General features: G+C 41.8%; 1 protein-coding gene across 1 annotated transcript; it reads left to right on the top strand.

Moving 5' to 3' along the window:
* Positions 1 to 5,337: 5,337 nt before the first annotated feature.
* OTOL1 (otolin 1) lies at positions 5,338 to 10,300 on the top strand. The gene is made up of 5 exons (XM_057421699.1): positions 5,338 to 5,462; positions 5,657 to 6,016; positions 7,338 to 7,427; positions 8,340 to 8,411; positions 8,540 to 10,300. The coding sequence occupies exons 1-5, from the start codon at positions 5,450 to 5,452 to the stop codon at positions 9,433 to 9,435; spliced, it is 1,431 nt and encodes a 476-aa protein (XP_057277682.1). The 5' UTR covers positions 5,338 to 5,449; the 3' UTR covers positions 9,436 to 10,300.
* The last annotated feature ends 15,613 nt before the right edge of the window (positions 10,301 to 25,913 follow it).

The raw sequence follows: 25,913 nt of genomic DNA, 5'->3' as shown, positions 1-25,913 counted from the left end.
GTCCCTAAGCAACATTTAGGATAAAGAGTATGTATTTTGTATTGTATATACACATACAGCATATTGAGTATGTAAGAGAGGAGGAAAAAAGCTGCATTTTGACTTAACAAATTTTCTATTGTACTGACTCATATGGAAATATTCCCTTCCCTAATTAACAACATAGCAGAAAATTTTCATTTCAGTCTGTTTTCTGTTTAGTTCAATTGTTTCATGATTATCGTAGGATAATCATAGACTGGATAGGGTTGGAAAGTACCTTAAGATCACCTAGTTCCAACCCCCTGCCATGGTCAGAGACACCTCACACTAGACAATGTTGCCCAAGGCTCTGTCCAACATGGCCTTGAATGCTGGCAGGGATGGAGCATTTATCGCTTCTTTGGGCAGCCCATTCCAGTGCCTCACCACCCTCACAGTAAAGAACTTCCTCCTTATATCCAATCTAAACTTCCCCTGTTTAAGTTTGAACCCTTTACCCCTTGTCCTATCACTACAGTCCCTGATGAAGAGTCCCTCCCCAGGATCCTTGTAGGCCCCCTTCAGATATTGGAAGGCTGCTATGAGGTCTCCACGCAGCCTTCTCTTCTCCAGACTGAACAGCCCCAGCTTTCTCAGCCTGTCTTCATACAGGAGGTGCTCCAGTCCCCTGATCATCCTCGTGGCCCTCCTCTGGGCTTGTTCCAACAGTTCCATGTCCTTTTTATGCTGAGGACACCAGAAATGTACACAATACTCCAAGTGAGGTCTCATGAGTACAGAGGGGCAGGATCACCTCCTTCAACCTGCTGGTCACACTCCTTTTGATGCAGCCCAGGATACAGTTGGTTTCAGCTGTGCGTGCACACTGAAGCTGGCTCATGCTCTTTTTCTCACCAACCAGCACCCCCGAGTCCTTCTCCGCAGGGCTGCTCTGAATCTCTTCTCTGCTCAACCTGCAGTTGTGCCTGGGACTGCTCTGACTCAGATTTAGGACCTTGCACTTTGCGTTGTTGAACTTCATAAGGCTGGCATCATCCCACCTTTCGAGCATGTTAAGGTCCCTCTGGATGGCATTCCTTCCCTCCAGCGCATCAACCGAACCACACAGCTTGGTGTCATTGGCAAACTTGTGAAATAATAATAATGAAGGAAACCAGAACACATTTCAGTGTTTCAGAAAGTTAAATTATTGGGGGGGGGATGGAAGAATGGTATCTTCCAGGAGTCCTGCTGACTTGTGAGAAATCTTGTGAAAAGTGTTAATTATTTTTTCACACAGAAATGTTAATTTCCTTTTAGCACTTTTTCCATTTAGCACTTTTTACTTAGCTCAAATATAATCTAATTTGTTTTTTATCCAATTTGTATTCTATGTGGGTATCCTATCAGTTTGTCTCCTTAATACTTGAACATTAAGATTTTAAATTACCTATTATTACAAACCTGGCTTATTTTCTATGCTGCTTCAGTTTCCACTGTTTCCTCCATTTTGTTTCCAAACCAGATTTTTTTTTTCTTTTGGGTTGTCAGTCTACCTTGTATTTGCAGGTCTAGATTTTCTATTTTTATTTGCAAATAAATGGAAATGGAACCCTCTGGGAGATGCTTTCTAAATCTCTTTTGCAGATCTCATTGAAGAAAAGTCCTGTTAATTTAATACAAAATATATTTATGCAGTTTGCTGTATCCCTCTGTGTTTTACAATGACAGCCGGAGAGAGGATGCTGCAGGACAAGATCCAGGTTCAGAACCCCTTTGTGTGCCAGGAGGAGCATCAGACTGCATAGAGGTGAGGGTCTCTAGCAAAGTCCTTCCCTTCCTTCCCGTCTCTGATAATGATGGCAAATCGACATTAGGGCTGTAAGGATTAATGGTTGGAAGAATGCTGCTTCCTTGGGGAATTAATTGCTTTATGCAGGTTAAAGCTTCTAGAGGGTGCACTGGCTTTCATGTATTTGCTTTTGCCAAGCCCTAGGAGGAGCTTTTAGTGACCCAGCAGTTAGGAAAAGATCACAGCCCTTCCTACCCATGGCTGATGGATGTGCCAGTAGAAACCAGTAGCACAAACACAGCATTTTTTTTTACTTAACTTTGCAAATCGCAGTCAAAACCAGACACCTGCAAATATGCAAGGCTAGGAGTGTGATTGACATCTACTTTGAGGGAATTTTAATGGCCTCCACACATAATTTATGTAAGATGTAACCCAGTAAAATGTAGAACCATATTCCCTGAATAAACAGAGTGATTAATCTAGTGCTAAATCTTAATTTACACTTTCAACCCATGAGTTTTCCAAACTGCTTCAGTAATTCAATATGGACTGTATAATTTAAAAAGCTGTGGTTGTTACATGATCTAATAATTCTATTCCAGACTGCAACTGTTCAAGTTATATAGGAAAATACACTAACCAAGGATTAAAGCTGTGTTTCTTACTTTAGCTTTAGTGTGCAGCAAATACGGTATTAAATTGCAGTCTGTGAAAGAGTAGCTTTGGTGAGTATGAGGCAACTTGTAATGCGTAGTGATCTTGGTCAAAAATGGCTAATCTTTCCCCATTGAATAACTAATGTTGCTAATAAAAAGTCCTGAGTTAAGATCAAAATAAAGATTTTATTATAATTGGTTTGATTGCCTTTTATCTTCAATTTATGTGTCCATGATCTTGTCAGAAATATAGCTGCTGAAGTCACAAGTATTTTTAACTTCAGTTTAAAACATGTAGTCCAATTACAGTATTGAAAAGGGTTATTAATTTTTTTAAAAAGTCTGTTTGAATTCAGGATCCAGCTCTGTTTTCAGCATTACATATGAGCATTAGTGAGTGCTTGTTCAGGTGCCATTGCAGAAACTGTGAGAAGCCCCTGTCCTACACAGAGTTAGAGCATCTTGCTGCAAAACTCCTGAGTGTTTTCTTTGAAATAGCCTGAAAAGCTGGTGAATCAATCTAACCTGGTATGCTTAGTAATACACTTTCCTTAATCAACCTTTTATTGCTGGCAGCTGTAGACTATTGTGCAGGAAAGGGTGGTTGCAAGTAAATCACGGAGGATTACAATTCTCTCAACTTACATTAAAGGTGAATTGATTGCTTTCTCCAGCCTGTCTGAAACAAGCAGCCTTTCTTGTCTGGCAGCTGAACTTTGAGTGTACTGGTATGTAGTAAATTCAGACTGATTGAATGAGACTGTTTTCTTGCTCATATTTCACCAAGACAAGGCAATGAAAGGCAGCCTCACATTCCTGCATGTTGTACTGCACTCTGAACCAGGCTGGGAAATCTAAGAATAAATGCTGCCCCATTTTAAGGTCATGAGGGAAGGAAATGAGTGCTGTGATTGCTGGGAAAGAGTGAGAAAAATCAGTCAGCCTATGAAATTCAGAGGGATTATTGTTTCCAGTGAGAAGAACATGGTAGCAACTCTCCTGGGATGGGTTTGTCCCTTTTCCCAGTAGGGTTTCATTCTGCCAACCTGCTATTTAGCATGGCTGCCCACAGGTACACTGCTCTGGGCCAGAAGCAGAGGACGAAGAAAGTGTTTCCTTGCTCCATCTCTGCATTTCCTTGGGACAGTCTGAAATTGTGGCTGAATTCATAGCTGAATTCCCCTTTCAGTGCATTTCCATGCAGGCACATGCACACATGTACTCATGATCCCATACAGCTATTTGTGTAATTTCTCTTTTACCCCTTCTAAACTCCCATTGCAAGGAGGGAAGTGGATGCCAAACTCTGCACACTAAATACTGAGAGAGAAACCCAGACTCTGCTGCAGCAAATGGACTAATTCATGCTGAATCTGATGGTACCAAAACATTATGTTGTGAGTTGAAAGAGGAGTGTCCCTAAAGACCCCAAAGCAGGTACTGGGGGAAGAAACAAAAAAGTCCCAAGTGAAGAGCAGTGTCCCAGCCTGGGGAAAGCTTTTGAATTTCCTCAGATTTCAATGTCACCTTGCTCCTTTCAGGGGACTTTGCCAATCCTCCCTTCTCACCACACCATGCAGGCTCCCATTGGCCATGGAAGCAGCTGTTACACAAATAAAACTGAATCTCTCAGTAAATAAAATTGCCTTTTACAAAGTGCCATTGAGATGGTGTCATGCTGGGAGCAGGACTGTTTATAAGGTAGGAGATAGCATGTGCTTGTCATTTAGTCTTCAAGCGGGATATTTGCAATGAAGTCATGGAATTTAAGACATAGTGGTGATATAATTTGTCTCAAGAAAAGCTGCTGTCTGTAATGAATATACAGCTGCATGAAGAGTGTTTTTCCTCCTGGGTAGAAGAATTTGAATTAATTAAATAACAGAAAGGACAATCATCTCCCTGATATTTAAAGCTGGGAGATTGGGGTTAAATACCTATTGTGAACTAGAATACCTAAATACTATAATTTTAGGGACCAAACAAAAGAATAAGTGTGCTATTACAATGTTCTTATGGGACAACAATTATTGTAATTGCTAACAATTAGTAGATTTTTTACATCCAATTAAATATCGATGCACTGAATGAGATGTCATCCTGGAGTTAAATTATTCATGGTAAGGTTGATTGGGCTGGTCGGGAGCAAATATGCACTTATGACAAAAATCAGTGCCTAGTATCCTGTCCTAATGCGATACATGCATAGAGAAAGGATATTTTATCCTCTATGGTAGGCAGTGGGTTGAAGAATGAGTAGAACAGAAGTGATGGCCAGCAGTGATCACTGGGGATTTTGTGTGGATAATTGATTTCCTATTAAGTGATCTGATTTTCTATGAATATGGAAAAAAATCATGACTTTTTCCTCTAAAATGGAATTCTTAAAGGTGGAAAGATTATAATCCAGCCCCCAAATACCTGACTTTGAGTCAGACCACCTTTTGCCATCTGAATGGCAATATAGTCAGCATTTCTCCTGGTGACTTTTTCATGTAATGAAGTGCCTTAGCTGCTAAGAAAGGTTAGATTACAGGTTCAGCAAGAAAAGGAGTCTTGTTCCATTTGTATTTACAGGTCAGTACACTGGTTTAAAAAAGAAACAAAGATGCTTTATATGACAAGTCATCTGAGAGACATCATCTGTCCTATAGGAAAAAAATGTGTACTGACTGTTCTTTCTTTCTGGTTCAGCTTAATCAACCCTTTAAAGAAAAAAAGAATGTCCTGAAAGTTTATGCTAAAAGAATATACAAGACCAGAAAATCAGTCTATAACAAGGAAAATATTGACATAAAAATTTTGGAATACTTGATGTTCATTTTGTTTCTATTTATTCTTTTAGAGCAAAGCTTTTTATATTGTGCAGTTGTGTTGGAATCTGAAATAATTACTGAATTATTCCTAATAATCCATCAGAAATCAGGTATCCCAGTGATCATGCAACTCTCAGTCAGTTCCTTGAACTTCTATTGACACCCGTGGGACCATTTCCAGCCACCTACCAGGAGCTGCTAATAGAAGCAGCTGGACTGCAATGGTCAATAGGGGTGAGCGGGCAGGAGGTTTTGTTAACTTGGTTTTACTTTCACCATAAAAAGTGAAACTTTGTAATGTAGTCCTCCACTCAGATGCCCACATGTGCTGGATGCTACTCACACAGGTCTGCTAGCTTTGCAGGGAACTTGTGAATGCAAAAGGCTGCTGTGCAGCAATTAATTATTGCATTTGTTTTTTCCTACAGCTGCCAGCATGTGGAGCTCACTGGGGTCTGTGTCAGTGTTTGTGATGCTGGTTGTTACTGCTGTGCATGCAGGAGTGAAGGTGACCCCAGCTGTGAAGTACACGAAGACAAAACCCTTACAGCTAGTGGGTGACAGTGCCTCTCACCCCCCTCTCACCCCTCTCATGGGGAAGAGCCTGTTCCCAGCAGCACCAGGCAGAGCCAAGTTACCCACCCCGAGCCCTGCAGCCCGAGGGGCCACCACGCTCTTCCCCTTTGAGAACTACACACTTGACACAGCTGATTTCTTCTTCAACTGCTGTGACTGCTGCCCTCCTGCTGCAGGGCCCCGGGGGCAGCCAGGGGAGCAGGGACCCCCAGGTATGGCGATGCCTGTCTCGCTGCGCTCAGCTAAAGCTCGTCAAGTTGTCTCCTGCTTTTCCTTCAAGAAATGAGTTGGCAAGACTTATGCAGCAAATGCTCTCCTCAGTTCTCTGTCCCTGTGTCTGATCCTCTGGGAGTCACAGATTTCCTTTCACAATCACTTTAACCATGGTTTTATGAATCTTAAATCTACTTGCAAGTAGTTCTGTATCTTTGCTGAAGGTTTATGGTAAAAGCCCGTATTCTTGATGTGGGTTTTTGTTTGTTTGTTTTTTTGTTTTTTGTTTTTTTCCTTGGAAAAGAGGAAGTTATATACAAAAATAATTTTGGGTTCAAATTTTAAAATAAATACTTGCCCTAATTAGAGGCAGCTCTGTATAGAGCACCTAAATATTTTATAAGACATACTTTGTCTCTTTTTTCTACTGCTAAAATATATATTTGTAAAGTGCCTAATTCTAATACTGATGTAATGAATAGTGCATTAGTGTGTAAATGTTCACTTTAATTGGAGATAGAAACTACTCATCTGAGGAAAGGTGGTAAAATAATGAAATAATTTTCATTTAATAAAATGTACTCTAGAGATTTTTACTTCCCATAGCTTGGGAGGGATTGGCTAAGGGAGATGATAGTGGCTGCAGAGGGAGTTTGCACTCATTTGTCTCTTGAGTGTTGATGGAAACGTACTTGTGTCAAATTGGTTCTACTGTGATGAAAGAAGCTGCCATAGATAGTGTGCTCCCAGATGTGCACTGGCAGTCTCTAGATTCCCAAGTGGATGAAAAAGTAAAAAACAATTGAAGCTGTAGGAACTTCTTAGAAGCACTCAGATATTAAAGACAGATTATATTTTATGTTTTATGAATGTCTGAGCTCCTGTGGCTATGAGGAAGCTGAAAGCTGGGGTCTAAAAGTGTTTAACTACAGCCAAGAGTGAAACGCAAAACTAAGATTTGGTAATTGCAGTAGCTGAAAGGCAAAATGTGCCTGACTGGGGACCTGCAAGCATGCACCCCACTAACCCTAGCATGAGCAATTCAGTATTGCCCCTCGCCTTTTGCCCCACTGTAGGGTTTCAGCTGTAGTGGCTGCAAGGTGTAGTGCAGCAGGGCTCAGGGTGAACCCATCTGTCTCACATTTTTTTTTGCATTGGTTGTATGATTTCAAATAAAATAGCTGGTTCTTCCCAGGGTGATGGAGTTTTCCTTATATGCATTCCTCAATGACATGTTGCTTAGCTATTATTGCAGATTTTCTATCTAAAGTTAAACTTTTGAGTTACTAAGATAATTTTGTGGATGTCATTATGTTACAGGACCTAAGGGGGAAAAAGGAGATGCTGGTCTGCAAGGTCTGCCAGGAACCCCAGGTCCACAAGGTCCAAAAGGTTCTAAAGGAGAAAGAGGTAAAGCAGACTAACTGCTCATTTCAGAAACAGATGCTGTTGTCCTCACTGAATACCACAAAATTATAGGAAAAAGTATTTATCAAAGAAAATGGAGTATGCTGATATAGATTGAGACCTTGAGAGATTTGGCTGGCATTAGTGCAGGGACAGTAACTCGGTATGCGCAGGTAGCATAGGAGCAGCTGCTCATAAAGATCTCACTGTAAATGCCTTGTTTGGAATGGGAGTTTAAAAACTGACTACAGTTTGCTTTGGATTAGGGATATAAATAGAAAAAAAATACCAGGGAAGACACACACAGATGTAGAAGCTGCATTTCAATTTAAGTATCTCAGGAAAAAATTATCTGAGCTAAGATGAGAGCAATTATTATCCTTCGGTAGTAACAGAAAGGAAACCCTGCCCTTCGTTTCAGGCTTAGGGCACCTCTGTCCTTCTGCCACACACTACTGGTAGGATCCTGTGTCTGCCTTTGGTCACAGAGAAACACATGGGAAAGCTGATAATGGGGGGGTACTAGCAGCATCATGCTACACAATTCACTCAGTGCAGTCTCTTAGGCTTTGATTCACTTCTTGAACAATACTTTTGGCAATCCAGGAGCGAGAAATGCAGAACTGTCATCATTTCCATCCTGCCATTAAACACCAGCAACTGCCTCCCAGTTGAGGTGGTGATTAGAGTCAGAAATCCAACATTCGAGTGAGATGCAGTTGTCTGCATGGTGGTGCTTGGTGCTGTGAGATTCAGCCATGGCTTCTGAAGGCATTTCTTGAAAATACATTGCTCATTTCCAGTTTATTAATGAAATGAGGGACACATTCAAAATGGTACCAGTCATCTTCTGTGTAATGATTGCTGTGCTGCAGACAACACCATCAACAGTATATTAACGGTGAAATGTCTTAGGAGGCAAAGGGGAGCAAGGCGAGCGAGGAGTAAGTGGAAACCCTGGTTATCCAGGCAAACCCGGGCTGCAAGGTATGTTACATGGGCTAGGAAACCCAGAAATATTGTGCTGACCTCTCCCTTTCCCTGCCCTTCCATCTGTAAACCAATCCAATACTAATGCTTTGAATCTTTTCCCTCACACTTTGCTCTTTTCTTAGGTGAAGCTGGAGTAAAAGGCAATAAGGGCAACTATGGCTTCCCTGGCCTGAAGGGACAAAAGGGTTCCAAAGGGGACACTTGTGAGAATGGGACCAAAGGAGACAAGGGAGATCGGGGAGATGCTGGAAACCCAGGAGTGGATGGAGAACAGGGTGATAAAGGTGAAAAGGGAGACGCGGGGGAGAAGGGCTACTGCGGGGAGCCAGGGGGAAAAGGTGCAAAGGGAGAAAGAGGGGAAGGGGGCATGAAGGGAGAAAAAGGGAGCAAAGGGGAGATGGGGGTTGAAGGTATTTCAGGGGCAGATGGAAAACAAGGAGAAAAGGGTGAGCAAGGAAGTAAGGGTGAAAAAGGGGACCTTGGACCTGCTGGTGTGACAGGACCTTCTGGGCCCAAGGGGGTTGCTGGCAGCAAAGGGGGCCGAGGGGCTCCAGGAAAGAAAGGCTCCCGTGGGGCGAAGGGTGCCCGAGGGGACACTGCAAAGCTCCTGCGATCAGCATTCAGCGCTGGCATGTCCAAGCCCTTCCCTCCACCCAACGTCCCCATTAGATTTGACAAGATATTGTACAATGACCAAGAAGATTACAACCCTTCCACCGGGAGATTCAACTGCAGTGTGCCTGGCACGTATGTCTTTGCCTACCACCTGACAGTGAGAGGGCGCCCAGCCCGCGTCAGCCTTGTCGCCCGCAGCAAGAAGGTGGCCAAAGCCCGTGAGACACTCTATGGCCAGGAGATTGACCAGGCATCCTTCCTCACCATCCTGAAGCTCAGTGCAGGCGACCAGGTGTGGCTGGAGGTTGCACGGGACTGGAATGGGGTCTACGTCAGTGCTGAGGATGACAGTGTCTTTACAGGGTTTCTTCTGTATCCAGATGTTTTTGAGAAACTGCTATAGATTTAAAGGTCAAAGATGTTACTGAGAAACGTGCTTTCCCCTCTGTTTGTGAGAGGAGAAATGAGCTTCAGTTTAGCATATTGGTTTAGTTGGTAGGTTTTGTGATCTTTCAACAAAAACATATTTGCAATATATGGATTAGTTTTAACTAGCAGCCCCAAGAAGTGGCACATCCTTTGTGCAGATGGACGATGGCTAAGAGAAACTGTTGTCCAAACACCAGCAGAACCATTATGGGGAGCAGATTTCACATAATAGACCTCAGGTTTCTAAGTAGCCTATTCAAATTATGTAGTGAAACTCATTGTCCAACTGCAATTTTAATCAGGCCAGCTTCTGCAACCCTTGCATGGTCAAAACGCCTCTGGAAGTCAGTACTGAAAACCACTGGTTTTGGTAAGGACTGCAGAGTTTGATTTATAGAGCTTAATCAGATGTGAACATAAGCAGTAGGTTTCTTGAAATCACATGAAAAGATTTAAAGTTATTTTATCATTGAATCGGTATTATCTAGTGCTCTAGACTTCATCATGAGTTATATGAAGGTTTGCCTGAAAGATTACTAGAGCTATTTGATCAGTGTAAAAAAACCTAACTATTGTCCTTAGGCAAAGATATAGCTGAAACTTTCAAAAGTAACCGAGATGCATAATCCGCCTTATTAGTCTACTCAGAACCCCCCCATTTCTGAGCTGCTGCTGATTCAGCCGTTTCTGCAAGGTGGAGGGGGGGGCAGGCAGGCTTTGGCACTCTCCCCAGGCCTAAGGCATTGTGACAGACCAGGGGAAGTGGGGGCACGTTTTAGAAAAGCTGGCTTGCCAAAATGGAACTGAATCTTGTGAAATAAAAATATGACATTGAATAATCTCTGTATGTCAGATTGGATATGTTTCCTTATTAATGCACCTTCTGTCATTGCAGTAACTTTACACCACCTTTGGCATATTAGCTATGGCACAAAAATCGTTCCAATCAGTCTTTTTTTAAGAAATTAAACTCAAGTCCCATGGTTAGCCTTCAGTACCACTGGGATTTACTTGGCTTCTCAGGCAGTCACAAGCCTGGGACATTTCCTAGGGTTTTGGCAAATTCTGGGTCTGACCCCAACAAGGACAGGGTGGATTAGGCTGCCGTTCCCATTGGTCTTAACTTTCCTTGCTTAAATTGCCATGGTGCTTTCCATACCATATTCAAATAGCATCATAAATCACGTCCCCATCTCTAATGTCCTCTTTTTACATGGCACCAAGATGAAGTGTTCTTGAGACATTTTTTATCCACTGGGAAAATGAACAGCAGAGAACTACTGTTAAATTTTAAGATAAAAACAACACAACTTTAAAAGGCTGGTCCTATCTATCTGGTAAATGTAAAGGGTCCTTCAGCTTGCCAGCTCTGCAGCCCTCTTTCAATATCAGCAATTTAAATGTAAGATCTACTGGGTTTCTCAAAAAGTTGGTACTTAATTTGGTGCTTAATCTGAGTTACTTCCTATGTAGTTCAAATCCAGAATACTAAGTATATAAAAGATGCAGATTTCAGTTTATGAATTCTCTGGCAGCTGTTAAATATTGAGGAAAACCAAGTAGTTGTAATAATAATTTTAGATTGCTGCTGTCACAACACCCTCAATTCTTTTGTTGTGCTTTCATGCTGCTTCGCATACGGCCCCTGTAACAGATGGTGGGATATAGGCATCAGACTAGCAATTTTCTCCTGCTGAAGTTTCTTACACTTTTAGCTCAAATAACCTCTACAAAAGAAAGGCTGAAAAATTGAGGGTCTCTCAAGAACCTGCTCATATCTAGTCCTCTCCATAAATTAACTGCTTGGTGCTCCAGAGAAAGACAGGGCTGGCAACACCATACAACCATAACAGCACCTGCTTCTTTTGAAAAAATTCTGCCAAGGTGCTCCGAGAGCAGGTTAACAGGAGCAGCTGGAGACACCTTAGGCTATGCAAGGTCTGAACTCCAGATCCTGGGGAAGAATGCGGGATGCTTGTAAGACCGATTTCTAACCTCCCCATAATGGATGTGGGAGGGCTGTGATGGTAGTTTGTGCTGGTACCTGTGCTAAGGACTCATTTTATCATTAACCAAGTAACAGTGGAAGGGATTTCTGCCTGAAACCCTGACTGGGAATGCAATAAGCATGCATACAAGCTACTGAAATAACACACAGCACTTTCATGCTAATAAATTTCTCAGGGTCTATAGCTGTGCCAGTGGTACTTTTAGTTTAATTTAAAGTGTTGATATTTATTTTGAAAACAGGTTTTTTTTAATAATTTAATTAAAATACATTAAGCAAATACCTTGCAAAGTTGAGTGTGTTAAGCACAGTGTGGGGCAGTTTGGATAAATATGGGTCTTTGTAGAGAGGGAGTTCTCTTTATGTAATATCAAATTGAATCAACAAGAATGCCTGGAAGATATTGATTCTCTACATTACTATTTTTTCTACTTTGGTATCTTGGCCAAACCATGTGTTGTTTGTTAAACAAATACCTTTAATCAGAATAGTCCACAGCTGGGCTCAAAAATTGCCTCAAATCAGCTGAAATTTTCACTTCAAAAAAATGTACACACCTCCTCCTTTTACACACAGAGACTCAGGTGGGCTGATGCTTCAGTAAGCTTTTTCTGTCTTTTAAAGGCCATATGAAGCCTCCCTGCTCAAAGGGTTTCAGAGCTTTAAACACAGCAGATGTTCAGGATGGGGTGAAATGAAGAAGGGGAACAGAGCTGCTGACCAGCTGGGTACCTCTGCTTGCTGGGGCCTGGGCTTTACCCTTTTCTGACAGCTTTCAGGTAGCCTCCCCAATACCATCTGCCTAGAAAACATCAATCCAAGCCATTTTCCATTTTAAAACATCTTTTATTTTTTTTTTTTTTCCCCAGTAGCATTTGCAATCTCACTGCTGTGGGGCACTTTGGTGAAGTGTTCTGTTGCAACAACCTTCAACAGAAGCAAACTGCTCTATGGCAAGTTTTGAAGTATTAGAATAATCTCTTATTTTTTATATGGTTTTCCTCATTTTTCATTCCCTGTCAGAACAACAGTGAATGAACTGATTGAGGATGTGCCTTGTCTCATTAAGTAGCACTGCTAAAAATGCCAAAATATTTGTTCCATTTCACTTGTGCTTCTACTTAGCACAGATTTATTTTGTAACACCAAGTGTCTCCTATCTGTGTTGCAATGGAGCAATTTGACACTGGTATAAAAGAAAATAAATGCTCAGTGTACTAATCAGAAGAGCAGCTGTTTTCGATAACCAAGAAAAATTATTCCAAGCTGACATAAGGCCATAAAAAGCAGCTGCTCCTTTAATTAGGATGTGTAAGGCTAAATATGCAGGAGGATTTGGGTGCCTTGCTAGTAAAAATGTACTGGAGCTCTGCATTAGGCAACTTAGCCCTCTATGTAAAACCGCTCTTTCTACCTCAGAAAACAGTATGCTGGTGGGAAGGAAAATAATTCTTGATACTTTAATAAGGCTCCTGGCACAGCATTGCTTTATGCCATTGCTTTCATCTCAGTGTAAATAAAGTACCTGGAGTGGTGTCCGAGCAGTGTTGAATCACACTCTCAAATGGCACAAATCATGCTGCAGTCACCTCTAATGAAATTACAAAGCTGTTCTGATTTCCTGAGAAAATCACCAGTTTTCTGGTATTTTTTATGTCTTTTCATCCCTATCTCAGGTGTTGCACCAATACCATAGTATGAGCATTTACTTTTACTAAGAGGGTGTGAGGCCCTGGCACAAGTTGCCCAGAGAAGCTGTGGCTCCCCCATCCCTGGAAATGTTCAAGGCCAGACTGGATGGGGCTTTGGGCAACCTGGTTTAGTGGAAGGTGTCCCTGCCCATGGCACAGGAGGTTGGAACAATCTTTAAGGTCCTTTCCAACCCAAACCATTCTAGGATTGTCACAATTTTGTTGGTGGGTCTCTGGTTTTTGCTCAGAGTAATGTAAGAGGCACCATCCTACACCAAGTAACTCTGCTCTCCCTGTGCTTCTTACTTTTGTTCTCTAGCTTTCCAGATGCCCTGTACTCCTGAAAGTCACTACTTGCTTTCAGGCATCTTGTCTTGCTCACCAGCTGAGCTGAGTTTGCCCCAGAACGAAGCCCACCTGCAAAGTCTGAGGGCTGCTCTGTTGGTTAATAAAAGAGGTAATATCCTAGTAGCTTGGAATCCTGTATCTCTTTAGGAGCAGAGATTGTGCCTGGTGGTTCTGGGTGGTGGAAGGCAGACGTCCTTGGTGAAGTCTTCCTCCTGGATTGATGTGCTGTGTCTCAGGCAGCAGCCAGGTATGTGGGTGCTTGCTGGTAGACTGCTTTGGTTGAAAATTGATGTGTTTTAGTGAAGGCATGCTGACTTCAAGGTAGAAATTCATAAGAAGTTTGAAAGCACAATAATCCAAATTGAGGTATTTCAGCTGAAATATGTCTTGTATTTTCAGAGGTCTGTAACTTTGTTTACAATGTGGCTGCAGAAAGACTTTCTCCCTTGAAAGGAGAAAAAGCATCCTTTGATGTGAATTAAAATGGATTATAGTGCAATCACTGCCAGTTACCTGGTATGCTTGTAAAGAGCTGGAGCTTCTTAATAGGGGATATTTATCAAGCAGTGCGTAGGCTGGTATTGTTTTCTAGATATAGCCACCATTATTTATTCACAGTAAGAGCTCTGTCACAGTTTTATGTGCCCTGTCTGCAAAGCTGTACCTCTGAGGCTGGAGTTTCAGAAACATTATTTGAAATAGTTTCAGAATGGCAGAGTAGTGCACCACACAACAGTTTAATTTCAAAATGAAAAGGGTTTGTTCTTCATGATGTTGCAAGGTCTCTTTTAACAACAACTATAGTCTTCTACAGAGGTACCTGAATTTTGATATATATGTTGAAAGTCCCCAAACAATCTTTTTTGGGTAAATTTGAAATCACTTTGTGCATTTTTAATGGCTTCTTTGAATGTCTTTTTTTTTTATTTTTTTTTTTTTTTAAGAACATTCAAGTGGGGATTTTCTGTCTTAATGGAAAAGCTTTCTGGGTGTCGTTCCATTTGCTGCAGCCAGAACTTTCCTATTTTGCTGTAGATGGAAGGAAAATGCACTGGCTTTGCTTTAACTAATCTTTCTCAATTTAAGCTTTGTTTTTCAACCTCCAATCCAGTTTGTTTCATGGTTGAGACTCTGCAAATTTTGACTCAAATTAAAAACAAAATAATAAAAAAATCATGGAACAGAGATCTCAGAAGTTTTCCATTAAACATGTATTTTTGTGAGTGTTAATGTCTGGTAGTTACATTAAAGCCTATCAAATTAGGCAAAAAATTGAATGTTGTTTGAGAGAATAAACTCATAAATAACTTCATTTTCTGGTATTTGATTGAAAAGCTCCATGCAGCTGGTTCCACAGAACTCAAACCCTGTTTATGGTCAATGGATTTAAATACTCCCCCCCGGAAAAAAAACAAACAAAACACCAAAACAAAAAGCAACCAAAAGCAAGCAACAAAAAATGTGGGGAGGACACAGGGCATTTTGGTTAATGTAAACCTTAAATGCTTGTTTCTGGGTATGCACCTTTGTGCTTGCATGTGCCAACGCACATAGGTGTTTTGATGTCTGTATATTTACTATGGGGTCATGAATGGTAGGAAGGCCCTGCTTTTACTACTTATGTTCAGGGTGTCTAAATGGTGATTGAACCTCCTGTAGACAGTTGACCCCTGTAAACCCCATGGCTGTGCTGTCATGAATGTTGTTGGCCGTGGCTAGCAGAAATCACAGTGCAAATCCTGGGATTGCCTGTTCAATTCATCATGACAAGTGCAGTTATTAAATATACTTGTCATATAAACAGGAAAAAAATTAAGTCTGATCTAAAGGTGCAGAGGTAGTGGGAGAGGAAGAGAACAGGAAAAGAGGTTAAAATGTCTTATTTCAAATATATATGCAGCATTTTTCTAAAAATATTCCAGTTCTGTCCTAATTGCAGTAAACAAGGTGGTGATCTGGGTTCCCTGCTGATGTGTTTGACTGAATTCAATGAGGTTCCTGAGACTTGTATCCCTGTTGAGTCTGGACCTGTGTATTTACGAAGAGAGCAGATAAGAGGAACAGTGGGGTTTTGGGGAGCCTATGGTTTGGCTCTGCTTGAAGTCAATGAAGCTAATGAATATGGTTACAAACTACAGCATGTGGAGTTTAAAGGAACATGGTGAATAGAGCTGGGTTTTTTGGGTTGTTTTTTGTTGTGTGTTCTGTTTTGTTTTTTTTTTTTAACACATTTAGATTGCAGTTGTGTCCTAGTAAAACAATGAAGGGAAGCTTGTTAGGGGAAAATGTTGGAGTGATGAGCAGCACTTAGAAGAACTGAGCACTAAATCCCTGTTGCACTTCAAGGGAAATTGAGGCAAAGGAAGACTTGTTTCTTTCAGTGTTCTTGCTGTTGATAGAAATAATTTATAGGAACAAAGTTGGTATAGGAGTATTTACAAGGAAGAGTGTAGTATTATCTGAAGAGATTACAGATCAGGTTTTGGGTATCTGCAGTGTACATACATACATTTATAGCAGGGACTAAAAATGTTATTTACTTTTGTCTCGTTGCTGATCCTTGGCCACTTCCTGTGTCCTCACCATTGTTGTATATGTAACAATCAAATACATCTCTCATCAGTGTTACGCAGCATGACCAAAATATCTTTGTAGTCTGTAATTGTGTTTCCCTACCTCTCCCTGTCTCTTTTTCCAGGTAGGCCTTTTGGAGAAGGTTTTTATCCAGCAGTACTGCGTTCTTATAACAGATCAGAGCTTCCAGAAATGTGTTTTTCAGTGAACTATTTTACTTGTCAAGGCACAGCTTCAGAGAAGAACTCTAATTCTTGCTCTGCATAATTCAGTGCAGGGTTGGGGCCTTTTTTTCATTTGCATGCTGTGTGTGAGAGCAGCTCAGCAAACTCTCAGCTGCTGCTGCTTCTGTGGGGGAACCAAGTCTTTCTTCCCCCACTAGTGTTGCTGAAAAGCCTGGGTTAATTTGGATGAAAATGGAAGATTTTCTTCCTAAAGATCATTGCTCCTTACTCAAGATTGCAGTAGAGCAGGAGGGGATAAAATATAGCTTGGAAATGTATGGTCAGTTTTGATTCCTGTTTTTCTGGTGGATGTGGTGTGAAACAAATGATTCATTTTCTTTTTTGGCAGCCCCTCTGAGATAATAGAAATGCTTGACTCCCGTTCCTGCTCCAAGGAGCTTTCATTTCAAGTGTGTGTTGGAAGACAGAGCATCTGAAGTGAGGTTTTTATTTTTATTTAATTTTTGCAAAGGGGCTGATGTGTGTGGTCTCTTAGCCCAGTTCTGTCTTTTTTGAGAAGCCAGGCAGATGTCTGGGAGAGTAGATAATCAGATAAAGCTGCTTTTTCTTTCTCTTATGTTCTTCTGTTAAGAGATCAACGTAAACGTGTTTCTTCTGGACAGCGTAACACTTAAATGCTTCTCTCTTAGAAAGAGCCACAAGGCAGTGGAGAAATCGCTGGTGTGCCTTTTTGCCCTGGCAAAGGGAACATACATTCTTGCTCTATGGTTAAACTGTCTCCATAGTTGTTTCTTGCCTGCCTTTATCTCTGTGCTTCTTCTTTCTATACCTAAACCCTAAGCCTATTGCTCCCTCATGACAAATCAATAATTCGTAAGTAAAAATTACATCTGTGGAGTACTGTGCTGAGTCACCAAGGGCTTGGAATACTGAAGCTTGCTATGAAGATGAAGTCATAAAACAAGCACTTGGTTTTATTTTAGTTGGATTGTGATTCAAATGAATAATACTCTGTGGTGGTTGTGTAATATTATTCTGACATTTCTAGTTATCTAAGTAAACTGTCATTGCTCCATAAGAATTTATTAAGCTATAGGGTATTCATAAATATGTGGCTAGCTTAATATGATTGTTCATCAGTTTGATATTGAAAGGGCACCAACCTAGTCAATAAAGGTATCTGTCTCAGTGTCTCTTTAATTTTAAAGAGTCAATAAAATGTCAGGATAATACAATCACTTTGTAACCTAAATTGTTATTTTTTCACTTTGATTCTTGCCCTTTTTCTTTTGGTATTCAGCTGCATAACACAGGCCAGTAAATTGGCTTTAAAGGTGTAAGATTGGGGTTATGGAGGATACTTTTATAAACACAAATTGTAATAATTCAGATTCAAAGCAGTTATGGCCCCAGAGAACACATCTTGCTGGATGAAACTGTTATCGGCCTGTTCAGAATGTTTTCTTTTTAAATGAAGCAGCTTGGAGCCATGGAAAGTACAGCTGAAACTGCAGGAGACTTTGCAAATGGGACGAAATGGTGACATAAACTTCACCAGTTTCAAAGTCCTTAGTAAGCTCTTTGGTATCAAAACAAAATAAAATGCTTTGTTAAACTAAAAGTCATCTTAAAGCTTTCAGGATCTCCATGGCATGCAAATCACAGCTTTTCCAAGTCAACATTACTGAAGTTTAGCTGACGGTGACTACTTTTGTTCTAGGATCAGTTACAACAGTTGAAGATAGTGGTGGTTTTCCCCTCTCAAGATCCCCAAAATAAAATAATCAGGGATTCATCAGTTTCTAGAATGAACATGTTCAGTATTTATAACACATGGATGCTTAGGGTGACTGCCTGCTTGTATAGGAACCTGGACTGAACTTCAGTGAGTTATGTGAGTGAGCTGTGCTGCCATTACTGCCTTGCTCAGGAGGTACCTTGATCACCACAGACATGAATGCATGCACAGAGCATATGTTAGAGCATCTAACAGAGGTGTTTGCTCTTGGTGTTTGGGAAGGTCTCTGCAGGGCCTGGTGAGCTCTGGTAGAGCCACACATGCTGCATGGAAGAGAGGAAAAAACTTCAATCAACTCTTTTACCCTCTGCTGGAGCATTATTTTTAAAATAAGCTGTGGAGCAGCCAGCAGAATTGCTTATTTTCTTACCTATTTCACATGTACCAATGTGATCTTCAGCCAATTTGCCATAAAATGTGGATTGAAAGGCTCCAAAATATGTGATGGAAGCTGACATTTCTCAAATTGCATAGCTGCTCTGCTTCTGAAAGCTGATGAGCAGGATGGCAGCACAGGGCTCCCTTTAGCTTTACCTGTTTCCCTGTAGTGAGAAGAGGATGAGAAACATCTCTCCAATAGATGCAGCCAGTGTTGGGGCTAGTTCAGACTGAACAAATGCCACAGGTAAGAACTTTTTATGGACTCATCTGTAGTTTGATACAGTTACTTGGGAGGACCTAATTACACAAGAAAGCTCAATTCAAATGCTGCTTTTCTGTTTTTTTTTTTTTTTGTCTAGTAAATCCCCACTGCCTTTATAGCTTTTGGAAGTGGTCTGAACAGCTCGGGAAGTTGAGGTCTGACCATGGCCACCACAGAGCTCGGTGGTCCAGATTTCATAAGAACCTGTGATTCTTCCAGCATGCAATTACCTGCTCTAAACAATAGATTAAGCTGTCCCACAAATACAGCTGCAGGTAGCTCCTTGTGGCATGTTCCTCTGCTTTCCCATAGACAGTGTAATTAACATAGCTTCAAATGAGCTCTTTCAGCAGTTTTCCCTGCTGTCCCATAAAATGTGAAAAATATGGGTCAGTGCATTTATTAGACCCTAAGAGTGTGCACAGCTCTACCGGCTCCTCACGCTTAGCAGTAAGTCCTCTACACTCCCATTAAAATGTAAATTGGAGGAGAAAATGTCTTCAGGCTGGTGGGTTTCTAACTTAGCTCTTCTGGTCCTGTGTGAGAAGTTAATGGGAGAATGTGATTTTTCACAATCTCCCTCATGCTGAAAGAATTGTCTGTTTTGAGGCTGATATTTAATTAGTTCTGCTTCTCCTGGGTAATGAATGGGGAGAAGGGAGTTGATGCATATGTTACTTAACTTCTGCCTGTAATGATGACTAGAGGGGAAGACTGAGCAACTATTAATTTGCCAGCAGTTTTGGTGTGGCTGACACAGCTGTAACTGGAGGTTTCTACCTCTGCAGTGCTGAATATAAATGAAAAGTGGACAGGAATATCTCAGTTACATCAGTGATAAGCAAACTGTACCTTTAGGCTGCTCTGTTCTTGAAACAACAGCCTTTGGTAAGGCAAAGGGTGTAACTGAGTGCTAGAGCTTCTCACCAAGTACAAGAAATAGGGAGTGCTTTTGTAGACTCTTGGTGATGAGACTTCCAAGTGCTTCTGCTCAAACTATTCACATTTAAAATCTATTTCCTTGAGCTAAACTTAAATAACTGAAATGATACACGTCTTTGAACTGCAAAGTATTTGGCTTTGAGTCATGATGCTTGGTCTGGAAGCAGTTGCAGGACTGAAATATTTCTAACGTTTTGGTGCTCCTATTCTTTGTCTGTTTTGTGATATCCGTGCTCCTGCAATCCCCGTTCCAGAGCAGTTCCATCGCATCAAGAGGGAATAAAGTACTGATGGAGGCAGGCTGAATTGTCAGGATTTTTCTGCTTGTATTCAGTACAAAAGCAGCAGGTTTCCTCTACCTGTGCAACATACTGCTCTTCTGGTTTCTGTTGTTCAAGCACCTAAAACCCTTAGGTAGCCAGCTTTACATGATGCAAGAAATTTTACTGATGGAGACAGGCTGAAGTTCAGTCTGGTCAAAACAGGCTGCAGGTTGCATTTTAAAAAGGTATATTTTGGTTAACTTTTTCTTTGAGGCGTTGAGCACTGTTGATATGTTTATTAAAACAATAAATTTGATTTAACAATCTTGACTTTCGTCTAGAAATATCTGAAGATAAAGCCTTTAGACCTATCCTACTGTAACAAATAACACCAGCATGCATTTTGGTTTGAAACTCTCATTGGGTTTGTTTCCCAGGCAAAGCCTGCTTGGTGTTCTGATGCTGTTGCTGTACAGAGAAGTGGGAAATGGCAGACACAGTAATAAGCAGTTCATCCTTGTTAATTTACCAAGGAGATGGAAACAGGGCAGGGACTAGTGTAACTGTCTTTGACTGCCAAGTGTAATCCAGATGTCTGACATGCTTCTGGAGAGAATACTTAATACTCCCGCAACTCTGGGTTTTTGCTTTTTTCCCTCCTGCCTTCTGTGAAGGGTAAATACGAACAATATCTCAGCTCTTTATCCCCGTGTCCTCTTGCTGAACAAGATGATAGCCTCTGACTTACTGGAATATGCATCTGTGGATCTGGCAAACAATTTCTGGACAGGTGGGAAGCTATAGGGTCCAGGAGAATAACCTGCTGTGCATATGCTATTTCTAGACACTGTGTATCACATGTAATCTGTAATGAAAACTGAAGGTAATGACACAGCCCTGACATGAGAGATGGTTAGATCATCCAGACCATCTTCTGCCTTGGCAAGGTTGCTTCCTCTAGAATGTTTCTGGGAAATTACTTTAGAAAAGCTATTTAATAAATGGCATAAGATACCCTGCTCTGAGACACACCTGCCCCATGTCCCCCTCCCCATTAACTTTAATCTTAAATCCTGAACTTTAATATATCCTGAATATCCTCTTAGATCTAGCTGCTGATGCTCACAAGGTGAATATGCACTGCATGGTGCCTGTGCAGGGAGACTGCTGCTGGCAGACATGGGGTGCATCCCATGCATGTTACCGAGTGAACCTGTGCCTGGACTACCATAGCCTTGTGTAGGATGTGCCAAAAATTATCACAATGTCAGACTATGTGGTGGGTGTTTAGCTCTTGCAGTGCTGAGGAGGCTTTACCAGCTGCTTATGGCACAGTGCTGGAAGGGATCAGTACATGCACAGCTGGGTACATCTGGGATCTTGACAGCCTCAGTCTTCCTCTGCAAAACTTGGGGCCAGGAAATATTTAAGTGTTTGAGAAAATATAAATATATGGACCTATATGTTACAAAGTCTAGTACACTCAGTGCTTTTAAGATCTCATTTTTCTTTCATTGTGTTATAAATGCAGTCACACAAGAAATGAGCATTTAGCAGTTACATCTGCTTGCTTTGTGTTGCTGTGGCTTTTTCTTTATATTCACTCTGTGTTTGTTTCTGTCTTCTACATACTCATAGCCTTTATTTTTTTTGTAAGGTTTTATTTTAGTTCTGCTGCTATCCTGATTATTTTCATCTCCCCAGGGCATAGCTGTTTGTTTGGATGACAAACTTGCTTTTCCGGTATAAATCTGAACTTCTAAGTTGCTGATCTAAGTCTCTCCAATGATAAGTGATTGTCCATCTGTCTGCTTCCTCCTGAGCTTGCACTGCAAGCTGCAAAAAGGAGGCATGCAAGTTAGGCCAGTCAAAATTGATAAGGAACAGCCTCGTGCCTTGTTCTTTCTGCGTTTCTGGCTGCTGAGGAAGGCATTCCCTTTGCTAGATCTATTTTCTCACTTTTCACGCCCAGGTAACTTTTGGAAAAAGAATGTTCTTCCAATTTCCTGCCATAATTAAGACCCAGGTTCCATCCCCTGAGTCTGGTTAGCCTCATCCCAAAGCCACTGCTTAAACCTGCATTTTAATTGAAATCTTTCTTGAAGTTCTTTAGGAAAAAAACCCCACCCCAAACCCAATGCAAACAACCCCAGGCAGGGTCATGGGCAAGCCATGAACGTTGTTTGTAAAAGGAGGTAGCTGAGGTGTGATTCCCTGGTTGGATGATAAAACAAGACATTATAAGCAGAAGAGGCAAGATTTATTTTTGAATGATAATAGCTGGAGCATAAGAAGCTGTTTCTGAAGTGATACATCCACGCATACTAACATCCTAATGCATGCAAATTTAATACTTGAATTGCTGTTGTATACTGCTTGTTGTTTGTGATGCTTCATCTGACTGCATCCTTGCAGGCTGTTTATCTTTCTGTGGCAAGGTTTTGGTAGTGGGAGGGCTACAGGAGTGGCTTCTTAAGAGCTGCTAGGAGCTTCCCCTATGTCTGATAGTCAACGCCAAACAGCTCCAAGATGGACCTGCCATTGGCTAAGGCCAAGCCCATCAGGGATGGTTGTAGAATCTCTTGGATAATGTATTAAAAAAGGGGTGTGTGTGTGTGCGCGTGCACGTGCATGTGCGCAACCCAACGTTATGCAACTGCAGCTGGATAGAGGAACAGGAATATGCGAAAGAAGCAACTCTAATGACAGCAAGGTGAAGGAGGAGCAGGAGACGCTCCAGGCAGCACAGCAGAAATTGCCCTGTAGCCTGTGGTGTAGCTCATGGTGAGGTAGGCTGTGCCCCTGCAACCTATGGAGGTCCATGGTGGAGCAGATCTCCTCCTATAGTCTGCGGAAGAACTCATGCCGCATCAGGGTTACACCCAAAGGATGCTGTGACCCTGTGGGAAGCCCACACTGAAGCAGACTCCTGGCAGGACCTGTGGCCCCACCGAGAGAGGAGCCAGTGCTGGAGCAGGTTTGCTGGTAAGACTTGGGACACTGTGGGGAACCATGCTGGAGCAGTCTGTTCCTGAAGGACTGCCCCTGTGGAAGGCACCCGTGGTGGAGAAGTTTGTGATGAACTGCAGCCCATGGGAAGCACCTATAATGGAGAAGTTTTGTGGAGGAATTTTGTCTTTTCTGTGAGAGGGACTCAATGCTGAGCAGGGAAGAGTAGTCCTTCGCCTGAGGAAGAAGGGGTGGTAGAAATAATATGTGATGAACTTACTGTGACTCCCGTTCCCTGTTACTGAGGAGGAGGAGGTGGAGAATTTGGGAGTGAAGCTAAGCCCAGGAAGAAAGGAGGGGTGGGGAAAAGTGTTTTTAAGATTTGGGTTTAGTTCTCATTATCCTACTCTGATTTGATTGGTAATAAATTAAATTAATTTCCCCGAGTCAAGTCTGTTTTGATTGTGAGAGTAGTTGCTGAATGATCTCTCCCTGTCCTTATCTCAACCCATGAGCCTCTTGTTGTATTTTCCTTCCGCTATTCAGCTGAGGAGGGGAGCGATGGACTGGCTTTGGTTGGCACCTGGTATCCAGCCAGGGTCAGCACAATACACAAGCTCATCCCTTGTATTTCTTAAATAGTTAATTAAAATGTTAAAACCCTTTTAAAAAGTGATGGATCGCGGACCTATTTGCATTTTGAAGAGCTTTGTTTAGTTTGTTGGCTGCGCTGCTGTATTTCACCTGGTTATTGGCGAGGCTGCTGGGGAAGGCAAGGGACAGCAGATGGCAATGTGGTGCTACGAACAGACCAGCAAAGCAGAGAGAATTCTGGCTTACAAAGTCCCCTGAAAAATCAAGCCAACTGCTGCTGCGTCGAACCTACCTTAGGTTCTGACATGGTGCTATGGGGTGGTTGCAGAGAGGGGCTTCATGCTGGTAATGGAGCTGCATGGTTGATTCTGGCCTCCAATGTAATTAGATGCAGTGTATGCACTACTCTGATTATGAACCTGTCTACAGGCTCCCTGTAACAGCAAGGCTCAGCACAGCGTGCTGCTTCGTCCACCATCCTCAGGCTCGCTGTGTCCTCTTTGCTATTAGCTGATGCTTCAGCTAGGCTGGAGAGCACTGGGCTTGGGGATATCGTGGTGGTGAGGCATTGCCCGGATGTCACTTACACTTAGAAGGTGCATTCATAACTTTATATCCCAGAAACTGCATGCACGGCCAAGCTTGGGCCCATGAGTGGGATGGCTCATGCTTATCAGTGCTTCCCTTTGTGTATTTTAGGGTTGTGACGTACATAAAGAATGTGATTTCCTGGTGCCTTTGCTGTATCTACCTTTGCATCTGCCTGTTTCTTCCTTACTCAGCTTTCCTGTTTATGAGCCATCGTGTCACCCTGAAGACCTATATATGACCTGCAAAAGTGTGCAGGTATTTCAGAGGGATTGTGCTGAGAACTTGTAAATATTGATCAAATACCTGAACTTAGCATTGTTTTTAATTTTGAATTTTTAATGCAAAGGATATCAGTCTATGGTGAGAGCTCAGGTACACAGAACTGGAGTGCAAACCTCAGTGCGTAACGTTCATTACTCTGCAACTATTGCAGTCTAGAGTCTTAAGTGTACCCCCACGTGTGGGATTCTGTTTTGGGTTTGTCTTTTTTTTTTTTGTTATAAGGCCTCAAACAGAAATGAATTGAAACCTAAACCTCCCCATTTTTAGAGTCTCCACGTGCAAATTTTGGAGACAGAATAGCTGTAAGTGCCATGTACAGCACTTAAACATCTTGATTTGTGAGGCTTGTTGATTAATCTGACACCCAAATGCTGTTATCTTTTACCTGCAACTGATTTTTGGATGGCAAATCACTGGTATGTAATTAGAGGTGGTCTTAAAAAAAAAAAAGTTTGTTAGCCTTTCTGGAGCCTGAAGCATAAATAAATCCAGTGGGCTTTCAATGTGAGAGATGTTTATGTTTTCCCCTTTACTGCCTGGAGAATGAGGAAAAGATGTTCTCAGTTTCTTTGCAGTAGCTGATACTTCCCAGGTGCCTCATTAGCTCTGGAACTCATTTCGGATGGAAAAGCAAGGAGAAGAGAGGTGATGTGGGAGTTATTGAAGAACAGGATTATGGTTACCAAACAAATGAAACCATGTCTGAGCCAGTGTTCTGCATGCCCTCAAATATACTTGTATTGCACTGAGGAGTTGCTACTGGGTGTCTCTATTTCACAGCTAATGCATGCTCAAAGCAGTGGAGATTGTGCAAAGTTATGTATAAAAAAAGGTATATTTCCCCTTGCTTAATTCTTGCGAATGTCAGAATTAAACTTTTGTACTTTGTGGACTGAAGGGCCTCACTAGTGTTTCACAGTGTTGGTGCAAGATGTCTTGGCTTTCTCAGTTGAAGAAACAGATGCTGTGAGTAGCAAGGGCATGTGAATACAGCAGCCAAGTGCTTAGGCTGGACGTGGGCCCTCTCTGAGCAATGTGCCTGGAAACAGCAGTATTAGGAGAAGTTATTGAAGAAGTTAGTAAATGAAGAATGGAAAATGATAACTGAATGGCAGTCATGCCTGACCTGGTGACTGACAGCTGAGAAAATATGAGTAAACCAGTAGAGATCTTGTTCGCAACACAGTGTCGGTGCTATGAAACAATTGTGCCTTCCATTCTTCAGGAAGAGCTTGCAGGCACTATAAGCAATTAACTTGATGGAGGTATTAGCTCTCTTTAACTTCATGCTTTTTATCTTATTTTGTAAGATCTGTTCTAATTTTGGAATGAGCCAGGATGTGAATCTGCTGTGGTCTTGTGTCCTTAGCTGCTACCTCCACTGTGGAGGATAACACAAGCCTCCCTTAAAAGCTCTGCCTTAGAGCTTTCCTATTTACTAAATATCTAATTTTCACAAGGTATTTCCCATGGTGCAACTGGGCAGAGGCAGACTGTTTTTGGCAGGTGTGAGGTTAACCAATAAGCTGTTTTTATGCTGTGAGGCTCGGGGGTGGGGAGAGAACAGTATTAGTTCCTGTCCTT

Source organism: Pezoporus wallicus, unplaced genomic scaffold, assembly GCF_028554395.1.
Source record: "Pezoporus wallicus isolate ANWC-B61680 ecotype Strahan unplaced genomic scaffold, APGP_CSIRO_Pwel_v1 scaffold_7402, whole genome shotgun sequence".
Classification (NCBI taxonomy): Eukaryota; Metazoa; Chordata; class Aves; order Psittaciformes; family Psittacidae; genus Pezoporus; species Pezoporus wallicus.
The sequence above is the reverse complement of the archived record's forward strand: the minus strand, read 5'-3'. Positions and strand labels throughout refer to the sequence as shown.